The following is a 22,204-nucleotide window of genomic DNA, read 5'->3' on the forward strand; positions in this document are numbered from 1 at the left end:
TAGCTCATGGTCTTTATCCGTCAGGTCTTAGCAGGGGCCTCGCCCCATTCCTTTCCTTCCCCTCCCTTTATCTGCTCGTCTCTCTTAATTGTTAATCCCACTTCCTGGCTTCTCCTTAAGGTGAAGCCCCTGGGGACAGCGCCTCCACTCATCATTAATTTTTTAGGAATTTTGTCCATTATGGCAGTCACCTGCAGTGCAAAATAAAAAGACGCTGCGGCCGCCAATCTCTGCTGAGGCGTTAGCTGCTATTATAGCTGAGATTCTGTTTTGATATCTTTTTTTCTTTTGAATCCTTACCTTAGTTATTTTAGTTAAAGAGGCCACATGGGCTGGAAAGGGCATCCCGGCCAGAAGAGGGGATGGGAGGCTCCTAACAGGCAGATAGGCATCCCAGCCAGGGAGGAGAAAGGGATCAGACCCGGAAGGAAGGACCAAAAGGGATGGACAGACAGCCCACTAAAAAGAGAAGATACCGCGGGTTTTTTTTTTTTTTACTCCCCCAGCATGCTACATGGCAGCAGCCCTGGCTATCAGTGCCCAGTGGGAAGCCAGCAGGGCATGCTGGGAGATGTAGTCCGGCAGAGCAGCCCTGCTGGGGTCACTGGGTGCCACAAGAGGGCTCTGCACGAAGGTAAGCTCCCTATTATAATGGACTTTCACATGACCTGGAAGGGCTTCCATTGGGACACATAAGGGACCGCACTCCCTTATCCAGGCGAGTCGGAGCTGGGGGGGTGCGGAGCAACACTCGGCTGGAGGAGGGCAGTGCGGTGGTAGTGAGAGAACGGCATTGTGGAGGGAGAAAACTTGTGTCCTTGTGCTTTTGGCAACTTTGTAGAAGAAGTGGTTTAATAAACCTTCCATTATTATAACCCAGGACTCACTGTGTGTTCATGTTGGGGGGCTTGGGGCTCGCTGATGCTCCTGGTTCCATCACATAGTTTACAAACTCTCTTTTGGAATTTTTGGATTTTTTTTTGTTCTTTTTGAAAACTGTTTTGTCTTCATATTTAAATTAGGGGTTCTGAGGCAATTATTCTTGTTTTTGTAAGATGTTAGTTCTTTGGTTTGTGCTCAGACTGCCTCAGTTTTTGTTTTTTTCATAGCAGTCTGTTTCAGTTTTTGATTTTAAATTCCCCTAACCCCACCAAGTTTGAATTTAATAAATTCTTAATAATTTAGTCATTCTTGTTTCGTCTTTTGCACTTTTCAGGCTTTATTCTTTAGCTTTTTTTGTGTTTACGTTGTCTTCCTTATTTATTAATAAGATGTTAATTAAATTTCCTATTAGGCTTAACTATTTAATTAGCCATGTAAAAACAGATTCCATGTGTGTTCATTAGGATTTGGGACGGTGGTTTGTTTCTTTGTTGTGGGAAGTTCAGTTTGTTCATTAAATAAAGAGGCAAGCCACACTGCCCAGGAGTGGGATCAGCTTTAAATGTGACATTCTGGGAGATCTGGGGAGAGACCAGCTATTCCCTTCCAGCACACTCTCTCCAAATGGTAGCAGCTTGATCACGTTGCCCGATAGTCCAGAGAGATGATGATAATAATAATATTACATTTTAAATATACAGTGCCTTTCCCATGCTCAAGGTGCTGGCACCTAGCGGCCTTAGACAGCACAGAGATACAGTGGCCTTGATGGCTCTTAGGGGGCACAGTGGCTTGGTGATCTCAAGACTTTATAGAAAATCACCTCTGAAGTATTTAAATGGCTGCATGGACCTGATCCAGGGGGGGATTAATGTTGCAGTATGACTCAATGAGCGCTGTGTCTGGAGTAGGGAAGTAACTTGGAGGAAGTGCTCAACAGGCGAGGGTGAAAGAGAAGCCAGTATGAGACAAGAGGGCTGAAGAACAGAGTGCTTTATTCAGCTTTTCAGGGGAACAAGTGGGCGAGCCACCCCCAAGGGTACACATGGGGTCAAGAATGACCGAGGCGGGCTGCAGGGATTTCGGCTTCTTTTCTTTTCTGATGTGTTCTTCCTTTTGTTTATCCCACTCTTGTTTATTTTATACAAAAAAATAAAATTTTTCAGAAGTGTAGCCTTTTTGGTCATTTTCTTTTTCTGTAAAAGGCTTTGTAATTATTGTAAGAGCCATATGCTGTAAATACAGATAACATTTGTTTTTGCCATAGGTTTGTGTGCATATTGTTCAATCTACTCACTTTTCATTACCTTTTAAATGGAGGTTTCCAACTAGATCTGTTCTTTACACTTTTCACCGGGCGTCTGTCAGTTTCTTGTCTTAAATGTAGTAACATCAGTTTGAATCGTATGCGTGTATCTTAATACTGAATTCAATGAGCTCACAAGAATATTCATACTGAAAAGTATATATAAACCACATTTTTCAGCAAGGATCATAATTTTTGATCAAGGTAAGGTTTTTATTAATACTGCAGTGAGACAAAAACAGTTTGTAAAGAGCAACTGCTGTTTTAGTCGAAGAGGTGCAGACTGCTTACAAACTAATTTTTTAAATAAAAACTTAGCATACATCATTGAGAGTGGCATGCTTGTGAGGACAGGATTATAAATAATGATAGATAGATAGATAGATAGATAGATAGATAGATAGATAGATAGATAGATAGATAGATAGATAGATAGATAGATAGATAGATAGATAGATAGATAGATAGATAGATAGATAGATAGATAGATACTTCTGGGTGCTCATGCGGCACTTCCGCCACATCAGGAAGTGCTGCCCGAAGATCGTCACAGAGCACCTGGAGCACATCCGGGTTGTTATAAAACATGCCGCCTAGCTCCAATAGAGGAGCCGGAGTCAGGAGGAGGAAGACGGAGTTTGTGGGGAGAGGAGAGGAGTAGAGGCGGCAGAAGGAATCGAGGATAGAGAAAGAAAGAAGGGACAGAGTTTGGCTAATAGAGCATTGTGTGGGGTTGTATAGAGAGAACAGCAATAAACGTGTGTGTTTTGGACATTTGGTGTCTGTCTGTTTGTGGACGGGGGGGCTGTCTTCCACAATATAGATATGTAGAGATAGAGATAGATAGATAAAAAAAAAATTGAGTAATCAATGTTAAAAGTGCAGTATATCAGAACAAATTTCTGTTTTCAATCCCATTATTGAACTCCAAAATAAAACAACATACACATAAAATTAAATGCTTCGTATATTATAATACAAAAATGACATTAGTAACATACAAAATTAAATCATTTTCCTAACCCTCCCTCATACAGTTAAATGTCGCTAATTATTGAGAAGGAAGGGGACTTAAGGATCAGAAAAAGTGTGCAATTTCTTTAGTGTTCCTTGAAACTGCTTCCATATCTGTAAAAAAAAAAATCGTCTTTTTCAAATAGAAAAAAATAGTTTTGGTCGGTTCTTCCCTTATATATTTATACCTCTATTTATTTATATTCTATTCTGCTTAGAGAGGTTGTAATATAAGACCAGAATTGAGTTGGCTGAACATTAAGACTGATTTATATAAATGTAGAAAAAAAGCAAACCATATTTTTCATGCACGCTTGTGCACATCTCATCATTTTAAAGAATTTAACAAATGACCATATTGCCTTATCAAAACATAATTTTTATTTCTCATACTAATTATTCTTTTTCTTTATGGAAGACTTGCGTGGGATAAAAATCGGGACACTAAAGTAGACTCCAGTTTAAAACAAAAAAAAAAGATGAAATTTCTTTCAGATCTCAGTGTGTTCTCTTAACAAAAGAATATGCTGAATAAACAAAATGAAAGACAGATGAGAAGGGACGATTAGAGAGCTCACTTTGTCTTCTTTCAATGCTTGCTGTGTGCCTCAGTCATCAAGGTCTACATTCAGGTCAAATGAAACAGGCCCGATTGTAATCCAGGGCCATCTTTTAAAGTCCAGACTCTACTTATTTTAGCCGTAACTTCTTCCAGTAGAGAGGAACTTCTGCTTAATGTCAATTGATTGTGTGTTATGTAAATTATTTTATCATTACCATGTCTAGGCTGACTTTTCCTATACACATTTTGCTCGCTGCTTCAGTGACTTGAAGGGCAGACATACTGTAAATAAGGAACCAGTCTCCATTAAGAAGAGAAGCAAATGAATATTGAATACGCAGTGAGTTTGCACGTCACATCTTTGCAGGGTTTGCATTTTCTTCTGCTTTTTCGCTGATAAGGCCCTGTATATTAAATTTAAGATCTCACACGGACTGTTCTTTGCTGGCTCCATTTGTAACTAGTGCACTGACCGGACCTCAATGGCTTAAAAGGTGTGCCCCTGTTCCTTCTAATGTCCGCACACAACCACATACTGTCATCAGTCCTAGCCAGTGGAACACTCCTAGGAGAATGAGGAACATGAAAAGGAGGAATCAAAAACCAGTAATACTTACAGCTTGGCTTTTTTTCAATGAATTGTCTTTTGCAGTAGATGACGCAGAGGATGAGGAGAGCTAGCAGGACTGTGGCTAGTGCACTGCAGATGACCGCTGCTAGCGCTGTATCTCGGGGACTCGACTCCGTTGAAGGAATCCTGATTAGGTTCACTCGGTTACTGCCTGGAAAATGGAAAACAAAATCGAAAGCATAAGCGTGATACAATAGGTGCCAATCATGAGATGTAAAGGCACATCGGGTAAAATAAAGCCAGCAGCAGCTTTGTGGTCCTATCAGAGGCACAATTATGAAACACTGTATCAAATTATAAAGTACTGTGGTATCATTCATTTGAAAGTTATTACTTGTATCAAGGATAAAGTTTTTCATTGTGCCCATTGCTAGCTCAAGCAAAGTTTTAGTTTTGTGGGCACTAACTTGTTATTTTATACAGTATATAGGCAGAAAGTGTGATGTAATGGTTACATGAGGTTGTGAGTTCCAATCCCGCTACTGACACTGTGCGACCCTGAGCAAGTCACATGACCTGCCTGTGCAACCAATTGGAAACCCAAAGAAGTGTAACCAGTTGTATTATAAATGTTGTAATTCGCCTTGGATAAAGGCGTCAACCAAATAAGTAAATGTACTATTAACTGTCTGCATCATGAAATGGAGAAATACGGGGCAGGAGGATCAATGCGTGAATATGTGACATGTCATTCTTATTCAGGGTCTCAGGAGGATGGAGTCTTTCCTGCAGCACCAGGCGCAAGGCAGGGACCAGCCCTGGAAGGGGGTCCCGCACATAAACACATGTACATATACCCTCACAATGGCCCAATTTAAAATTACCAACTAACCAAACACACCTACGTATTTAGGATATACGGTAAGAAGAAAACAAAGTACCTCCTGGTGAAAGAAATCCATGTAGACATACAAATTCTATACAGATATTGGCCAGGCTTGTGGTTCAAACCTAAGAAGCTTGCAAATTCTAACCACTGTTTTACCAAACATTAGTATATGAGAAAATCCCACAGGAGATTTCTAGGAAAGTGAGAGATCCTCACTGCCAGCAGACGGGGTCCTACATATTCTCTAACATTCTCATACAGGCGTTCTGGAGCAGTGTACCCCAATATGGTGATGTGTTCTCTGTAAAGGCAACAGAAAGCGACACCAGCACAAGTAAGAGAGAAAGTTGAGGCAACAACATGCAATTATCCTCCAGAAAATAAGAGTGAGCATCACTTGAACTGTTAACAATCTAAGAAGAGAGTAAGAGGTCAGGACCAAGACTCTCAAACCGATAGGGAGCAGCACATGGTCAGACTATTTGTTCAAGTGCGAGACCCTGGAGGGCTTGTGGGTAGCCGTACTCGCTCATCCAAACTCTTTAAGGGCACAAATATCCATGTGAGAACATATTGGGCTATGTTGTCATTCTTAAGAACCGGGCTGCTGAGAGGCATCCGAGATCCAACAAGGACATCAGGGTCCACTGAAAGGAGCTGCCCCTGACCTCACAAATATCTGCCGGACTTGGTCCTGAATGACTTTAAGGAGTTTAAATGGGTCTGGAGTGAGAAGGAGAGTTTGGGGTGAAAGCTCAAGTGGAGAGTGTAATGAAATCATCTTAGACCAGGGGTGTCGAACTCCAGGCCTTGTGGGCGGCAGTGGCTGCAGGTTTTCATTCTAACCCTTTTCCTAATCAGTGACCAGTTTTCACTGCTAATTAACTCATTTTCCCTTTATTTTAATAGCCCTGTTTTTAAGGATTCAGTCCTCTGAATTGATTCGTTGCTTCATTAAATGGCAGCCAAACAGGAATGAGATGTGAAACGAGCAAAGAGATGACCAGCTAAACTGGGATTTCAATCTCCAACCAATTTCTTAATGAGTTGCCCATTCTCACTGTTAATTAAACCAGTTATTTAATTCCATGGCTTGTTGTGGCTTTCATTCTGCCACAGCAGACACTTCCAAAACTGTTGATTTTTTTCTTTATTTTCAGATATTGTGTAATGGACACAGATGAGCTGGTCATGTGGTGGCTTGTTTTGTGGCTGCCAATTAATGAAAAAGAGACAACTAAGGGGCCGGAGTCAACTTAATTAAAACATAAGGCAAAAAAAGTTAATTAGCAGCAAAAACTGGTCATTAATGAAGAAGGGGGTTAGAATTAAAACCTGCAGCCACAGCGGCCCTCCAGGACCGGAGTTTGACACCCGTGCCTTAGACGAATAAGGTGTCTGCGCAGTGGAAAAAGGAAACTGAAAACAAAAAAATGAAAAGGAGCAGAATCAAATGTTTTTTTAAAGAACAGGCAGGGGTTACTAACGTGTAAATCAAGAAGGATGTGTGACAAAGCCAAAACAAATATAAAAGGATAGTCAAGAAAAACTTTGCAAAAAAGTCAGAAAATAAACTAAGAAAAACTTCACCCTAGCTGAAAAAGTTTTGTAAAATTATCTCAAAGTGGTTCTTAATGCACCATCATCGTCTTCAATAAGTGTTGCACGATGACATTACGTGTTGCAGCACTGGGGGGTTCACGTGGCTAGCAATGGACTATGTCTCCAACAACAACATGGGCAACGCTACATGGCAAAGCGTACAAAATGGTGACGCATGCAACAATAAAATAGCAGTATGCTTTTAGAGGTTGGGGGCATGCGCTGATAGCAGCGCATTGCTGCACCCACCACACGACGTACCTACCGGATTGGGACCCGAGTGCAGCTGTGCAACAGGTGACACCTCAGCACCACACTGGAACAGTGGGACATTTTTTTTATGGCAGATGGATTGCCAATCCTGCCACCAACCCCAAGGTTTCCCTGTAAATTGGAGGACCTGCCTGCAGGACTGGATGCAGATTAACGGTGAGGTTACTAAAACAAAGTTAAAAGTAATCAACAACTATAATTTCGTAATCTACTGGGGAAAAAAAAGTGTCCAAAAATTAAAAATAATGTGAAAAACCCAATATTCATGGTAGGGTCTGAGGGGATGAGAGATGAACAGACGCCTGCTTTAAACTACTCTGGTAGCTAACCGGACAATCCACCCCACCCTGGTAGTTTAGGTTGGCCCAGACAGGCTTCAAGGTGGCTATACCATCTTTGAGATTAATTTTATGTTCTGCCGACGCTCATCTTATGGCACCTTTTTTATAGCTTTTGACCTCTTTTGTGTTACTCTGCCGTGGTAGTAGAAGTGGGTGTTATGGCCAGAAGTCCATTTAACAGTCTATTTAAAATTTCAGACAGTTTCAGTATTGCCATATTTGTATATACTGTATGTTCAGGCTGAAACGTTTTTTTCAACAAATAATATATTAATGATTAATGGAGCTCATAATGTTACAGTCAAAAGGCTCATTAACGCTCTGCTAGTCAAAAGGATTTGATGGCAGGTATTCACCTCTCCAGTTTGAACCATTACAAGAGCAGCTTATTTTTGTTAATGCCACTCACTTACGAGAGTGGTGATGGTGGCACAGAATATTACCAGCACCCAGCTGGCGTCTCTTCAGGGCATATCATATTAAAATTATCAGCTATCCCACACAGGTGCTTTTCTTACTCCGCCCTGGCACTTGTACCAGTCGATTCAGGAACAGTTTCTACCCACTAGTCATAAAGGTGCTGAACAGTCAATCATAAGAACAATACTGTAACATAACAAACAGTAAATACAGAGTGTATATAACTGTGTATACAGTTTTTTGCATTGTATTTTTATCAAACATAGGAATTTTATTGTACTGAGTACACATCACAATAAATTTGACCTGACTTGACTTTAGATAACATGCCTTAGTGAGGCCACGGCATTCTCTAAATTGGCAACCTAACGGAGGCAGGTTCAAATCATTTTTTGGGGCTACTGGGACACCCTGTCCAGAAAAGAAAACAAAAAAGCCCTTCTCGCTGCTGTGATGAACATCTGTTCATCTGCACACCGTAAAAGCTGTCAGTTTTGTCCCAACAAGCCCTCACACAGCCTACGGGGCTTCAAGCCCAAGACTCACTTCTAATGACAATGCACTCCCATTTCAGAAAGTGAATGAAATTCAAGGGGTGTCTGCACTCCTCAACTACATAAAGCCCACTACAGGAATTAAACTGTGCAATAAAAAAAAAACCTCATAAAACACAAAAAAAAAATCAAAGCATAACCTATAAAAGACAGAATCCATGAACGAGACTAAATAAATTGGGAGTTTTCTGTGTATATGTTTTTAGGAGAACAATACAGCTTTTATGTAACTGAATGAAAGGTAAAAACAAATGCCATTGTCTCACAGGAATGCATAATCAGAGTACATCTCTGGTCTACTTGGGCCCTCAGAATAGCAATCTTGGAAAGCGATCCAAGCAAAACCCACCAGACAGCCCTGCTAAAACACAAGCCATCATCACGCTAAGGGTGAGAGGGAGGAGGAGGAGGAGGCAGAATTCTTTAAGGAAGCCTGGATTCCAAAAACTCTCATTCCATTAAACAGAACTCTCTAAATGTGTTTAAGGAGTCTTACTGCACCAGTATCTTGGGAGGGAGGTTTGACTTTTATTAATTCTATAAATATAATTCATTTGATGTAACTGGTTTATAATACAAATCCAACTCCGCCAGACAAATAACCTGTTTGAATGCTGGGACCCTTCACTGTTGAGGCAAACAAGAACAGGCTGGGTAGAAAAACAGATAAACACATGATTTCTAATAACTGACAGAAATAACATTTGGAGCTCGCACTGACCCCATGATGAAGATGATGGGGAGAAGTCTGCGCTTATCTTATATAAAAATTTTCCACATTCAGGGCCGCAAGCCAAAGAACATAAGACATTTGACAAAACAAGAGGAGACCATTCAGCCTATCAGGCTCATTTATTCAGCTGATAGCTAAGCTGACCCAACATCTCATCCAGACACTTAAAGGTTTTCCAGGTTTCTACTTCAACTACAGAAAGAATATAATATAATATAATATAATATAATATAATATGTGGATCAGATGGGGTGGCCTACTCAGGATCACAGAGTGAACCACAGTGGGAATGTGAACCCGAGACTTTTTAAATTGAACTGCTAAATCGCTAGATAATAATAATTCTTTGCATTTATATAGCGCTTTTTTCTCACCACTTGCTCAAGGGCCCAACAGAGCAGAGTCACTTTTGGCATTTTACGGGATTCGAACCAGCAACCTTCCCTAGCCTCAGAGCCACCACTAATGAAGAACGTTTAGCAAATGAAAAAAGTTTTGGATTATGGGATGTTGAGTACCTTTGGAAACAACTGGATTTGGAAGGCACACTGTCTGTGCAGTGTATGAGCATTCAGTGGAGAATCCAAAGAAGAAGTCTGAGCAAAGTTTAATCTACAATATGAATATAAAGTATGAACAAATGCAACGCAGTCAGGAAATCTATGTGAACTGTTGTGGATAATGCTGCACATGGTTATATAATTATTTTAGGAATCAATAGGTGCAAAAATAACATAGTATTTTGTTAAGTACTCTGAACATTTCTGCTAGTATGTTCAATTCATTACTAGATTATATCTTAGTCTATATTTCTATATAAAAGAGTTCTCCAGTCCACTTCTTTCTTCATTTATTTTGATAGTCATTTGATTTGCAGGGCGTCTGCCATGTGATTCCTGCCTCGCTGTTTGTGTTGGCAGGATAGCTCCTGACTCCCCATAGGTCTAGAAATGGATAAAGCACATCTAGGAAATGGACTGACAGATTGAGACTTTGCCCAGATGTTCCCAGACACACTCAATGCAATTCCTCACTGTGTACCCATGACCAAAATTGTAGCTCATTTCAATACAGTAATTCTATGTAATGATATCACTTTTTATTGTCTTTACTCATGAGCACCATCAAAAAAGGATTTAAAACGCAATGTGGAATAATATTTTACAATCACAACATATTCAAAATACACAGGAGGCAATGGGCACAACAGGAGTAGAAAATGAACAGCCTAAATACAATTAAGGTGAGCACAGAGAAGAAAAAAAAAAAAGGACTTTAAATATGGGAGAAAAAAAGTAACAAGACAAATTCTGATTTGCTGACGCACAGCACACATCTTTCATGTCTGCTCGCTGTTAAGTGACAAAAGATGTCTGCTGAACAGAAAGGCCACATTCCTTTTAATCATTTTTTTTTCTTTCCTTGTGCTGGGCTCTGAGACCCAGAAAATGTAATTATTGTGGCTTGTTAATCAATGAATGCCCCTAGCTTTGAGAGGCACAGAAACAAGAAGACATTGAAATATCCCACTTACTGACTTTAGAAGAATAATAATAATTGTTAGTCGTGCTGCTGTTTCCTCAGGGCTCCCCAGCTCTTAAAAATTCATTTAATTCCATCTCCTGTTTCACAAGTGAACTCTACAGTAACGTATCAAAACAGGTTTACTGTAGGAATACCTCTGCATGGGAAGTTAGTGTGCATTCTTCTCTCACACACATGCATATCTTTGTAAATATATTTGTATTAATATGCATATATAAATTACAAACAAGAAAAATGACGCAAGTCTCTTAAGGAAGCCGATTTAAAGGCACATCGGGGAAGGGAAGAAGTGCAGTTGTTTACATCTCTAGAGAAGAAGATCACGGCCTGGATGAAGAGGATTGGAGTCATTTCTGTCCCTCCTCCAGCTCCACCCCTTCTGGCCATGACAAATAAAAATGCCAAATCACAGGAAGTGACCATTAACAGACCTAGGACATACCGTACTGACCCACCTGGACAAATGGAGAGGGGATTATGTGCATGTGTTATTTATAGTTCTGGAATGAACACAAGAAACTCCTCTAAGCTCATCACCAAGCTCAAGGATTTGAAATGTAATCCGACGAGTCTAATTGTAATTCAGTTGTGCAGTGAAGCGTTGAAACAAAAAGACCCCACCGATGGCGAAAGTGTCAGTTTTTTATGGCTCACTTTTAAAACTAGCACACTCGTTTTTCACCTAACAGCCCTCACAGCAAACGATGACGCAGTACTCCTGGTGTTGTTGGGATTTGCAGTCCATTTAAGTAGCACTGCTACAGCATTGTCTGTGGTTTTCTGAGCACTTCATTGCACAGGCGGGTTTTTAATTTCCTGATAGCTAGGCCCCTGGTGGTTTAAGTGGGTGGTCACACCTTATCATTCCTCATCCTCAACACAGGGGCTCCACAGGGCTGTGTTCTGAGTCCTCTCCGTACTCCGTCTACTCAAATAACTTCATGGCTGCACCGGACTCAAACATCATTGTCAAATTTGCTGACGTCATAGCTGTGGTAGGTCTGATATCTCACAATAACAAGCAGGCGTACTTGGACAAAGTGGAGATTCTGTCACGCTGGTGTCAGGACAACAGTCTACTCCTGAATGTCAGCAAGACAAAGGAGTGGATTGTGGATTTTTTGAAGAAAGGAGCAGAGGCACTATCACCTCCTTAGAGTTAACAGCACCTGAGTGAAGAGAATGAGCGGTTTTACATACCTCATTGTCCACATACAAAGAACCTGACCTGGTCCAAGCACATCGGGACCTTGGGTGACAACATCTTTGCCACATCAGATGCTCTAGGATTTTAGGCTGCCATCTCAGTTCCTAAAAATGCTTCTACAGATCCAGCATTGAAAGGATATCACCTTAACTGTGCTTAGTGCTACAATTCATCAAAATCAACACAATAAAATGGTTGCAGAAACACAACATCAGTGTTTTGTAGTGGTCCTCTCAGCCTTCAGTCTGAAGATGGCAGTCAACAAGCATAAACCTAAGGCTATCAAGGATTTTAAATTTTTGTTGCAAGGAGCAGTGGGCCAAGATCTCTCTATAGCTGCCATATGCTCAGACCTTGTCACAATTTACAAGACTAACTCAGTGTATTTTTTGCCTGATATAAATTGCAGGGGTTCAAGTCATTTTAAAATCTCTTCCATAAAAAAAAAAAAAAAAAAAAAAAAAAAAATACTACTCTGTAAAATATTTTGAGCTTTAATAATTACTGTGTTAAAATAAAAATATTCAGAGTATGAGCCCAAAATTTGGCAAATGTGTTATTTTATACATTCATTTCTTGAGTACACTATATGTACATATATACACACTCACACAATAGATAAGATAGGATAGAGTACTTCATTACAGAATAGCCATCCCCCACGGCTCCACCCGCGTAGTAGTGAAACAGGAGAGTGAGGAGGACCCCACCCGACTCCTGACGTCATGCTCCCTCTCCCCTTGGCCTGCAGCCTCTGTCTCGGATCAGGGTGAATATATCACTCCTGCAAGCGAACTATGATTCTTAGCATGATGAGAGAAGTCGCAAAATCAACCAGAATGTTCATGCAAACTATAGAAAAAACCCAATCTAAATGCGTTAAGTAGTTCTCTCGTGAAAAGCAGACAGACAAACAGACATTGGATTTTATATATACAGTGCATCCGGAAAGTATTCACAGCGCATCACTTTTTCCACATTTTGTTATGTTACAGCCTTATTCCAAAATGGATTAAATTCATTTTTTTCCTCAGAATTCTACACACAACACCCCATAATGACAACGTGAAAAAAGTTTACTTGAGATTTTTGCAAATTTATTAAAAATAAAAAAATTGAGAAAGCACATGTACATAAGTATTCACAGCCTTTGCCATGAAGCTCAAAATTGAGCTCAGGTGCATCCTGTTTCCCCTGATCATCCTTGAGATGTTTCTGCAGCTTAATTGGAGTCCACCTGTGGTAAATTCAGTTGATTGGATATGATTTGGAAAGGCACACACCTGTCTATATAAGGTCCCACAGTTGACAGTTCATGTCAGAGCACAAACCAAGCAGGAAGTCAAAGGAATTGTCTGTAGACCTCCGAGACAGGATTGTCTCGAGGCACATATCTGGGGAAGGTTACAGAAAAATTTCTGCTGCGTTGAAGGTCCCAATGAGCACAATGGCCTCCATCATCCGTAAGTGGAAGAAGTTCGAAACCACCAGGACTCTTCCTAGAGCTGGCCAGCCATCTAAACTGAGCGATCAGGGGAGAAGGGCCTTAGTCAGGGAGGTGACCAAGAACCTGATGGTCACTCTGTCAGAGCTCCAGGGGTCCTCTGTGGAGAGAGGAGAACCTTCCAGAAGGACAACCATCTCTGTTGCAATCCATCAATCAGGCCTGTATGGTAGAGTGGCCAGACGGAAGCCACTCATTAGTAAAAGGCACATGGCAGCCCGCCTGGAGTTTGCCAAAAGGCACCTGAAGGACTCTCAGACCATGAGAAAGAAAATTCTCTGGTCTGATGAGACAAAGATTGAACTCTTTGGTGTGAATGCCAGGTGTCACATTTGGAGGAAACCTGGCACCATCCCTACAGTGAAGCATGGTGGTGGCAGCATCATGCTGTGGGGATGTTTTTCAGTGGCAGGGACTGGGAGACTAGTCAGGATAAAGGGAAAGATGACTGCAGCAATGTACAGAGACATCCTGGATGAAAACCTGCACCAGAGCGCTCTTGACCTCAGACTGGGGCGACGGTTCATCTTTCAGCAGGACAACAACCCTAAGCACACAGCCAAGATATCAAAGGAGTGGCTTCAGGACAACTCTGTGAATGTCCTTGAGTGGCCCAGCCAGAGCTCAGACTTGAATCCGATTGAACATCTCTGGAGAGATCTTAAAATGGCTGTGCACCGACGCTTCCCATGCAACCTGATGGAGCTTGAGAGGTGCTGCAAAGAGGAATGGGCAAAACTGGCCAAGGGTAGGTGTGCCAAGCTTGTGGCATCATATTCAAAAAGACTTGAGGCTGTAATTGCTGCCAAAGGTGCATCGACAAAGTATTGAGCAAAGGCTGTGAATACTTATGTACATGTGATTTCTCCGTTTTTTTATTTTTAATAAATTTTCAAAAACCTCAAGTAAACTTTTTTCACGTTGTCATTATGGGGTGTTGTATGTAGAATTCTGAGGAAAAAAATGAATTTAATCCATTTTGGAATAAGGCTGTAACATAACAAAATGTGGAAAAAGTGATGTGCTGTGAATACTTTCCGGATGCACTGTACAGAGATAGATGGATAGACAGATAGAAAGTGCACTTAATTATAGGACAGACAGAGAATAGATGGAGAGGAGTGGTGATCTGGCTGTAAAAGAGGAAGAGGATCAACTTAAAGAAGTCAAAGTGGCTGATCTTTGCCAAACAGCCTTAGGTTGGGGTCAGTATCCCCTTTGGGTACAGCAGGGACACTGAAAATCTTTAAACTGTGGATCATCGCACTTCAAGTTAAAATCGATGATCAGGAGAGTAATGCTGACCAAGATGGTTGCAAGACAAAGTGTCCACTGACCACAGAAGTGACCTTACACCTTACAAGTAGAAATGGCTGCCCCTTGTCAGCAAACCTAAAGACAGAAACAGAAATAACCGATGCCTTGTGTAATAAGGGCAGTCGAAAAAGACAGTGGAGAGGACAGAAAGAATCTGATGCTGGGCATCTGCTGTCTATAGAGATACACCTTTGTGTAGAGAGGCCCCAGCAGGAAAGATGAACATTTTTTCTTGGAATGTTTGAGGTTTCTACCGTTTTGTTTAATAAATAGTCTTAATTTCTTATTTCATAGTTTGGTGCTATTTATGTTGAACATGCTAGTGATTCTGAATGGCTCACTCTCACATATGGGTACATTCAATACACTAAACAAGAATATTAAGTCGCCACAAGTCAACACCGGGTAAGTGCATTTCATTAAATGGATAATGGCCACAGTTCCTTCAGTCAGTTAGTTAGTTTCAGTTTTAATATTTCACCTGATGCACAAACCCCCTGAATGTGTCATGGCATGAATTCAAAGGGTCCAAAGCGATGTCCTGTGTTAATTCAGTAGTATCGCTGTATTAAAATTAATTCACAGCTCTGTTCTTTGAACCAGCACTTGACTCCCCAACACAGAGATGTGACTATATCAGGCTGAGTGCACCCCTAATGCCCACTCTGTGTACAAAATAAGGTCCAGCAGTTTCCTCATTTCATATCTGCAGTATATTAAAATCACTTTGCTTATTCTGTTGAAATGGATAGCGTATTCGATTGAGTTATAATAAGGATAACATCCATCCATCCATTATCCAACCCGCTATATCCTAACTACAGGGTCACAGGGGTCTGCTGGAGCCAATCCCAGCCAACATAGGGCTCAAGGCAGGACACAAACCCCGGGCAGGGCACCAGCCCACCACAGAATAAGAATAACAGTACCTCCTTAAAAAGAAGCTACTTTGCAAATCACTATTTTTAGGCAGCGGTAGTCCTGAGTGGTGACACATGAATATCTTACGTTGTGTTTTTCTTTTTGAAGTGCTAATTACAACACACCTTACTGCTTCTCAGAATTTAAACATGGGCGTGCAGGCTAAGTGACTTATTTAGGGTCACACAGTTAGCCTAAGGCAGGAACTGAACCTGTGACCTTGCGTTTTCTAAGCCAGCGCCTTAGTAATTAAGCCGTACTTCGTAGCTTATCAAATATTGATGCTTAGCGGTAAAATCTGTTAGGAGGGATTAGAAATTAGATAATATGGATTGCTGACAGGCATACAGAAATGAAATTTGCGAATGCATGTGAAGTAATTTGATTGCTCTAATATAACATGGTGTTCTGAATACAAGAACTGAGCCCGGGTTCCTGAAACTACAAGAAAACAAGCAACACATACAGGAAGGGTTCCTCCAAAACAAATTGACGATTGTGTGGCTGTGACACTTTTAATAGATGACACTGATAACTGCGAATAAAAAACACATCCATGAAGGTTTGTTCCTGCCTTGTGATCGAAGCTGCCAGTACGGACACTAGCCTCCCGTTTCCTACGACTAAAAGAAAGCAACAAGGTCCTTCTTGCTAACACTGCAGCCGCCAAGTGCCAGAGGAGCTATTCATTCTGACCTACTGTCAGGGACAGGCCATCGCACTTTGTGTTACATTGGCTTAAAGGTGAATTTTATTTTATTTTTTATTCCTTTCGATTCTCATTGGACAAAACCAGTGGTTTTGTTCCCTGCCTAACCCTCCCCCCCCACCACCCCCCCCCCACCCCCCCATGTTCTCACCTTAACAGTGCCAATACTTCCTGTATATTTTCCTGATTAATAATTAAGCATTACTGAGGCAGATGCTCACATTCAAAGCGGGCTTTGTACTGCAGTGCAAATATTCTTTTGGCCTCCACATTCAAGATTAAGCTGGGATTTATGCCACTGAAAAACCAAAGAAAAAAAAATAAAAAGGGACCTTTTGTTTAAGAATGAACATGACTAAGAATATTTGAATAACGTTGGATTCTTCTGATGCCAGTTTGAGGAAACACAGAGACTGGTGCTTTTTTTTTCTTATTGTCTCTGTCACATTTTATTTTTGCCAAAAAGCTGTTTGTATAATGGGCCGCGTACATACATATCCTGCAACAATAAGGGCTGAGACATGAAATTAAGATGTCAATGGACGGTAATCCTCTCGCGGTTTGAGGAAGTGAAGGAAATAAAATGAGGATGGAGTTGGAGGACGCAGGGAGCCTGGCACAAAACTCAGACATTGGACAGATTTCCAGGAGATCATTTTGTAAAATTTACTGTAGCCGCCACTGTGAAGCTGTTAGAAAAATCCATTTTACGAACACAGTGTATCCAGTGCCTTTAATGTTTATAAGTCCAAGATGGACTGAAATCTAAGTAATAAACATTTGTGTTAACGTTTGCAGTGCTTACGTCTCCATTATATGCCATTTGGCATGGGATTTGTAATAGCCATGTGCCATCTGTCCTCACAGGTGGCGCAGTGGTAGTGCTGCTGCTTTGCAGTAAGGAGACTGTGGAAGATTGTGGGTTCGATTCCTGGTTCCTCCCTGTGAGGATAGCGCTTTGAGTACTGAGAAAAGCGCTATATAAATGTAATGAATTATTATTATTATTATTAATTATTATTATCTGTTGGAATGACTGAGACACAGAAACTGGACCGACACACAGACACTGATCCTTTGATTAAGGCAGATGGATCCAGTTATAGACTGGTCCTCACCTCGCATCCAGTGCTGCTGGGACAGACTCACAGCTCTGCAACTGAGTGAATTAGATTGGAACATGGATGGGTGGTTGGACAGCCCCCCCGCCTTAAAAAAAAAAAAACAAGACAGATTTTAAGTCCTTAATATTAGGGGTGTTCACAGTATGTGGTTTCCAATTTGAATGGTACACAATAACCCGATATACATTCAGCCTCTCCGTTGGCTGCAATATTCTGTGCTTAAGCAGAGTACTAACTGGGCCAAACGAAAGCTGAAGCTGACCAGTAAACTTGGTTGGAGTAGATATACACCTGTAATATGGAAGACTGACTCACCAAGTCATGCATGGCTCCAAAATGTTCATTAATTTCAAAAGAGATGTATGTATGTCGGGCGGCACGGTGGCGCAGTGGATAGTGCTGCTGCCTCGCAGTTGGGAGACCTGGGGACCTGGGTTCACTTCCCGGGTCCTCCCTGCATGGAGTTTGCATGTTCTCCCTGTGTCTGCGTGGGTTTCCTCCGGGCGCTCCGGTTTCCACCCACAGTCCAAAGACATGCAGGTTAGGTGGATTGGCGATTCTAAATTGGCCCTAGTGTGTGCTTGGTGTGTGGGTGTGTTTGTGTGTGTCCTGCGGTGGATTGGCACCCTGCTCGGGATTGGTTCCTGCCTTGTGCCCTGTGTTGGCTGGGATTGGCTCCAGCAGACCCCCATGACCCTGTGTTCGGATTCAGCGGGTTGGAAAATGGATGGATGGATGGATGTATGTATGTCTGCATGGGTGTACTCAAGCAAGGCTGGCACTTATTCAGCTCATCCAGTCATCCTCAGGCCCAGGTTACATTTTTTTTTTGTTATAATGTCTTTATAGGCTTTTGATTGCAGCAAGACACTTCTACGGGGTCTTAAGAAAAACTACTGTAATGTTCCAATCAGAAATACACAGATGAGAAGAACAAGATACAAGAACTGCATAATACGCAGCTGGCACAGTGCTGCCTCGCAGTACGGAGATCTTGGGATCACTTCCTGTGTGGAGAACACTTTGTGAAATGAAAAAGCGATATATAAATGTAAAGAATTATTATTATATGACAATCTTTGGTGATGGATACAGAAGTGATGTAAAAAAAAAAAAAAAAAAGTCAGATTTACGCAAGAAAGCACATCAGTCATTTCTAAATTAATGTCATCTCTTTGCAGTCTTATTACCGCATGTTTGTTTTTCATAAACAGTTGCAGCACAACGTCTTCATGAGATTTTGCATATTTTTCATGAAGAAGCTAAACAAACAAAAAATATCTTTGCAATTTCCAACAGAAAAAACACGCCAGTGTTGAATTAACACTTACAGTGCAAATCTACTCTACTCCATTTGGTGTTTCTAGCAGCTAGTTAGCCTCCATGTATTATTGAGTTTGGGTTGTTGCTAAAACCTAATTGTTGTAAGATTTTCTCATATCTTCCATTTGTTAGTCTTTCATGTTTTTTTATTTATTATTATTTTTTTTTATAGCTATACTCTTGGATTTAGTCTTCCAGCCTTTTTCACTTAACTAAGATGATATAAAAAGGTACAAGATTACAATTTGGTTAATTCTTTGGTAATCATCTGTTTAATTCTTTCCCCTTTTCCCCCCCACTCTTTAGCACAGTTCTGCACCAATCTCAGGATCTGATTTTGTGTACAGTAGGAAGCCTCAACTGTGGAGGGTCTGCACAGATAAGGCGAACATCACAGTTACTGGCACACGGTCTTCTTCATCTTTTTCCACTTCTATGTGGTGGTCACTCGTCTCTATATGGCTCAGCCCTGCACCTCCTCACCAGTCAAGTCCTTTTCCATCAGATTTTCTTTTACTTTATCCATCCACCTCTGATTTGGCCTCCCCTGTACTTCAATTCCCATCACTCTTTTGCCTACGTGTTCATCGTCTCTCCTCATCACACATCCATACCACTTCAATCTACTTTCCTGTACTTCCTTACATTTCTCTCCCACTTTTACTGCACCTCTGATTGTCTCATTTCTTATTCTGTCCTCTTTTGTAACTCTACACATCCATCTCTACGTTCTCATTTCTGCCACATGTAATTTCTTCTGCTGCCCACTTCTCAGCTCTGTATATCATTACTGGTCTTACGACGGGCTTAAAAACCTTACCTTTAACTGTCACCTTAATTCTTCAATCACACAATACTCCTGATACCTTGTGCTGCAAATGTTGTAACTTATTGAAAAGACCTGTTTTATCATCTTTTCATTTTTCATAATTTCCATCAATCTATATATACTAGCTGTGTAAGCCCTTGCTGTAAAAAGCCCAGAGTCCTAGAAACTATTGAAATCGTCAGAAAAAAAAACTGAAATGTAGAGATGTCAGGTAATTGAAAGGATCTACTCTGGGCGTCTCTCCTAGGAGGATTTGTTTCGCCGACGTGCTCGCATCGCTTGTGCATTAGCGGTGGGAGGAAAAGTAAAAAGGGATATTGATTTGCTGATGTTAGCGGCTAAGTGACTTTGTCTTTCTTCTGAGGTTTCATTTTGGTGACGTGCTGCCCTGCGTGTGTCAGTGGCAAAGCGAGTTTTCCGTTTCCGCGGAGGTGGAGCTCTTACACCGACTCCACCTCTCACTTCCGGGCCGGACAGACACGCACACTTCTATGCGTAGTCGTTTATATAAGACTAGCTGTGTAAGCCCGTGCTGTAAAAAGCCCGGGGTCCTAGAAACTATTGAAATTGTCAGAAAAAAAATTGAAATGTAGAGATGTCAGGTGATTGAAAGGAACTACTCTGGGCGTCTCTCTCCTAGGAGGATTTGTTTTGCCGACGTGCTCACATCACTTGTGTATTAGCGACGGGAGGAAAAGTAAAAGAGATACCGTTTTGCCAATGTCTTCTGAGGTTTCGTTTTGCTGACATGCTGGCCTCGCTTGTGTTATTAGCAGCTAAGCAAGTTTTGTTTCCTCGGAGGTGGAGCCCTTACACCGACTCCACCACTCACTTCCAGGTCGGACAAACACACACACTTCCACGTGTAGACGTTTATATACAAGATAAGGTCATTTAACAGACACAATGCAATTATTTGTTAGTTGTTATTTTTACAATTCCACAAATTCATCTGAGCTGACAACTGCTGACAAGAGAACCTTTTAATTTTTCAAGATAGCCTTGCTAGGTGTCCCCTTTTAAATCAAGACACTCCACATTCACTAAATGAAATAAGTCAAATCTTGCATGTCAGGGATATCAACCACTTGTGTAGTTGTTATTTTAATCAACTTCATTATATTATCCTCACTGCTGGATAAGACAATGGGCTTGAAACTTCGAGGCTGCAGTTTTACAGCATGTTGCTGGTCTTACGTGCGTCCCTGAGCAGCACACGTCACCCATCTGGATCTCTGTGTTAACATTGAGAACATCATGGAATTTACCAGGGAAACACCAAGAATTGAAAAGTAGCTTGATTGATTTTAGTATTTATGTATTATTACTTACAGGCTAGAGAAAGGTTACTACAGGGCAATTTAACTCTAGTGCAGTCCTGACATAACTGTAAGGCAGAAAAAAACAGAACTTGGCTGCGGTTTGGTACTTTTAAGAGTCTATTAGCACATCTGAGGAGAATTCCAGCCCAGCTTTTGGGTTATAAAAGTATTCAAATGAAACTATGGAAAAGTCAACCAAAACTGTTTCCTATGCTATCCTTTTGAAACGATATAATCTTTATTTTTCAGCGTAAGCACCATTTCAGGGAGCGTTACAAAGCAAATTACAATATTCCATCTTCAAAGGACGGCAGTGATCTATCTGTCTGTGGTATGAGCCATACATGAATAAACAAATCTCACTTAGGCTATCGTCTAGCCTGGTATCTTTGATATCCAGTTCTAAAAAATGCATCACTTATTTAGTTCTGCGCCACCAGCCATTTCAGAAACTAAAATTTCCCACACTTACAAAACAAAAAAACCTAAGAAAAACAAAAACAAAAAGCCTTGTTTGATCGACTTTTACATTTAAGTTAAAAGGCTGCTATAAATGATCTGCAACCCTGCCCAGCAAGCATCTAAAACAAAAACAGAAGCATAATTACATAATTAATATCTCATGAGAATCAAGGGTGGAGCCGAATTCAAAAATAGACCAGAGTGCCAAGTGCACCTCACCCTGTTTTGTTTTGAGCTTTATTTTTTTTTTTGGCCTCAGCTTTGTTTAAATTTCAAACTAAAATACAGAAAAAGAAATGTGTCCTCATTGCAAACAAGTTTTTTTTATGTATGGAGGAACTGCCTCTTTAACCCAGAGACCACGGGGGAAACTTACAATACTGGTCTTTACGGTAAACCTACCCCCATAAACAATTCAACATTTAATTTCCATCAATTATTTTCTAATTTGCAAAAGATATTCATAAATAATATTTGCCAAATAAACGGAGTCATTGGGGTGCAGGGTTATCATAAGAACACAAGAAGTCTTACAAATGGCTTACAGAATGCCTGGGTTTTGAGGGTTCTGCTTCAAGTACACGACTTTGTAGTTTGCTTCAAATGTTTCCTTCTTGTGGAAAGTACTTCCAGGACTCCATCTAGAATTCACTTCCAATTAATTTCCACCAGTTTACTTAAGCATCTAATTCACTGTTTTGTAACTGAGAGAAGTTTTCAAGCTGCAAATTTAAAAGACCCCAAATATGCCCCCCTTTCAGCTATTCTTGTTCAAGATAGCAATAAGAGGACCT

General features: G+C 40.9%; 1 protein-coding gene across 1 annotated transcript in view; it reads right to left on the bottom strand.

Annotated features, from left to right (window-relative positions):
• Nucleotides 1–22,204, bottom strand: part of tnfrsf19 (tumor necrosis factor receptor superfamily, member 19) — a 112,058-nt gene that overhangs the window by 23,126 nt on the left and 66,728 nt on the right. The window contains exon 6 of the mRNA XM_051927317.1: nt 4,382–4,546. Coding sequence (XP_051783277.1) covers nt 4,382–4,546 — 165 coding nt within the window. The remainder of the gene's footprint in view (nt 1–4,381; nt 4,547–22,204) is intronic.

The sequence above is a fragment of the Erpetoichthys calabaricus genome, chromosome 4, assembly GCF_900747795.2.
Source record: "Erpetoichthys calabaricus chromosome 4, fErpCal1.3, whole genome shotgun sequence".
NCBI classification, from domain to species: Eukaryota; Metazoa; Chordata; class Cladistia; order Polypteriformes; family Polypteridae; genus Erpetoichthys; species Erpetoichthys calabaricus.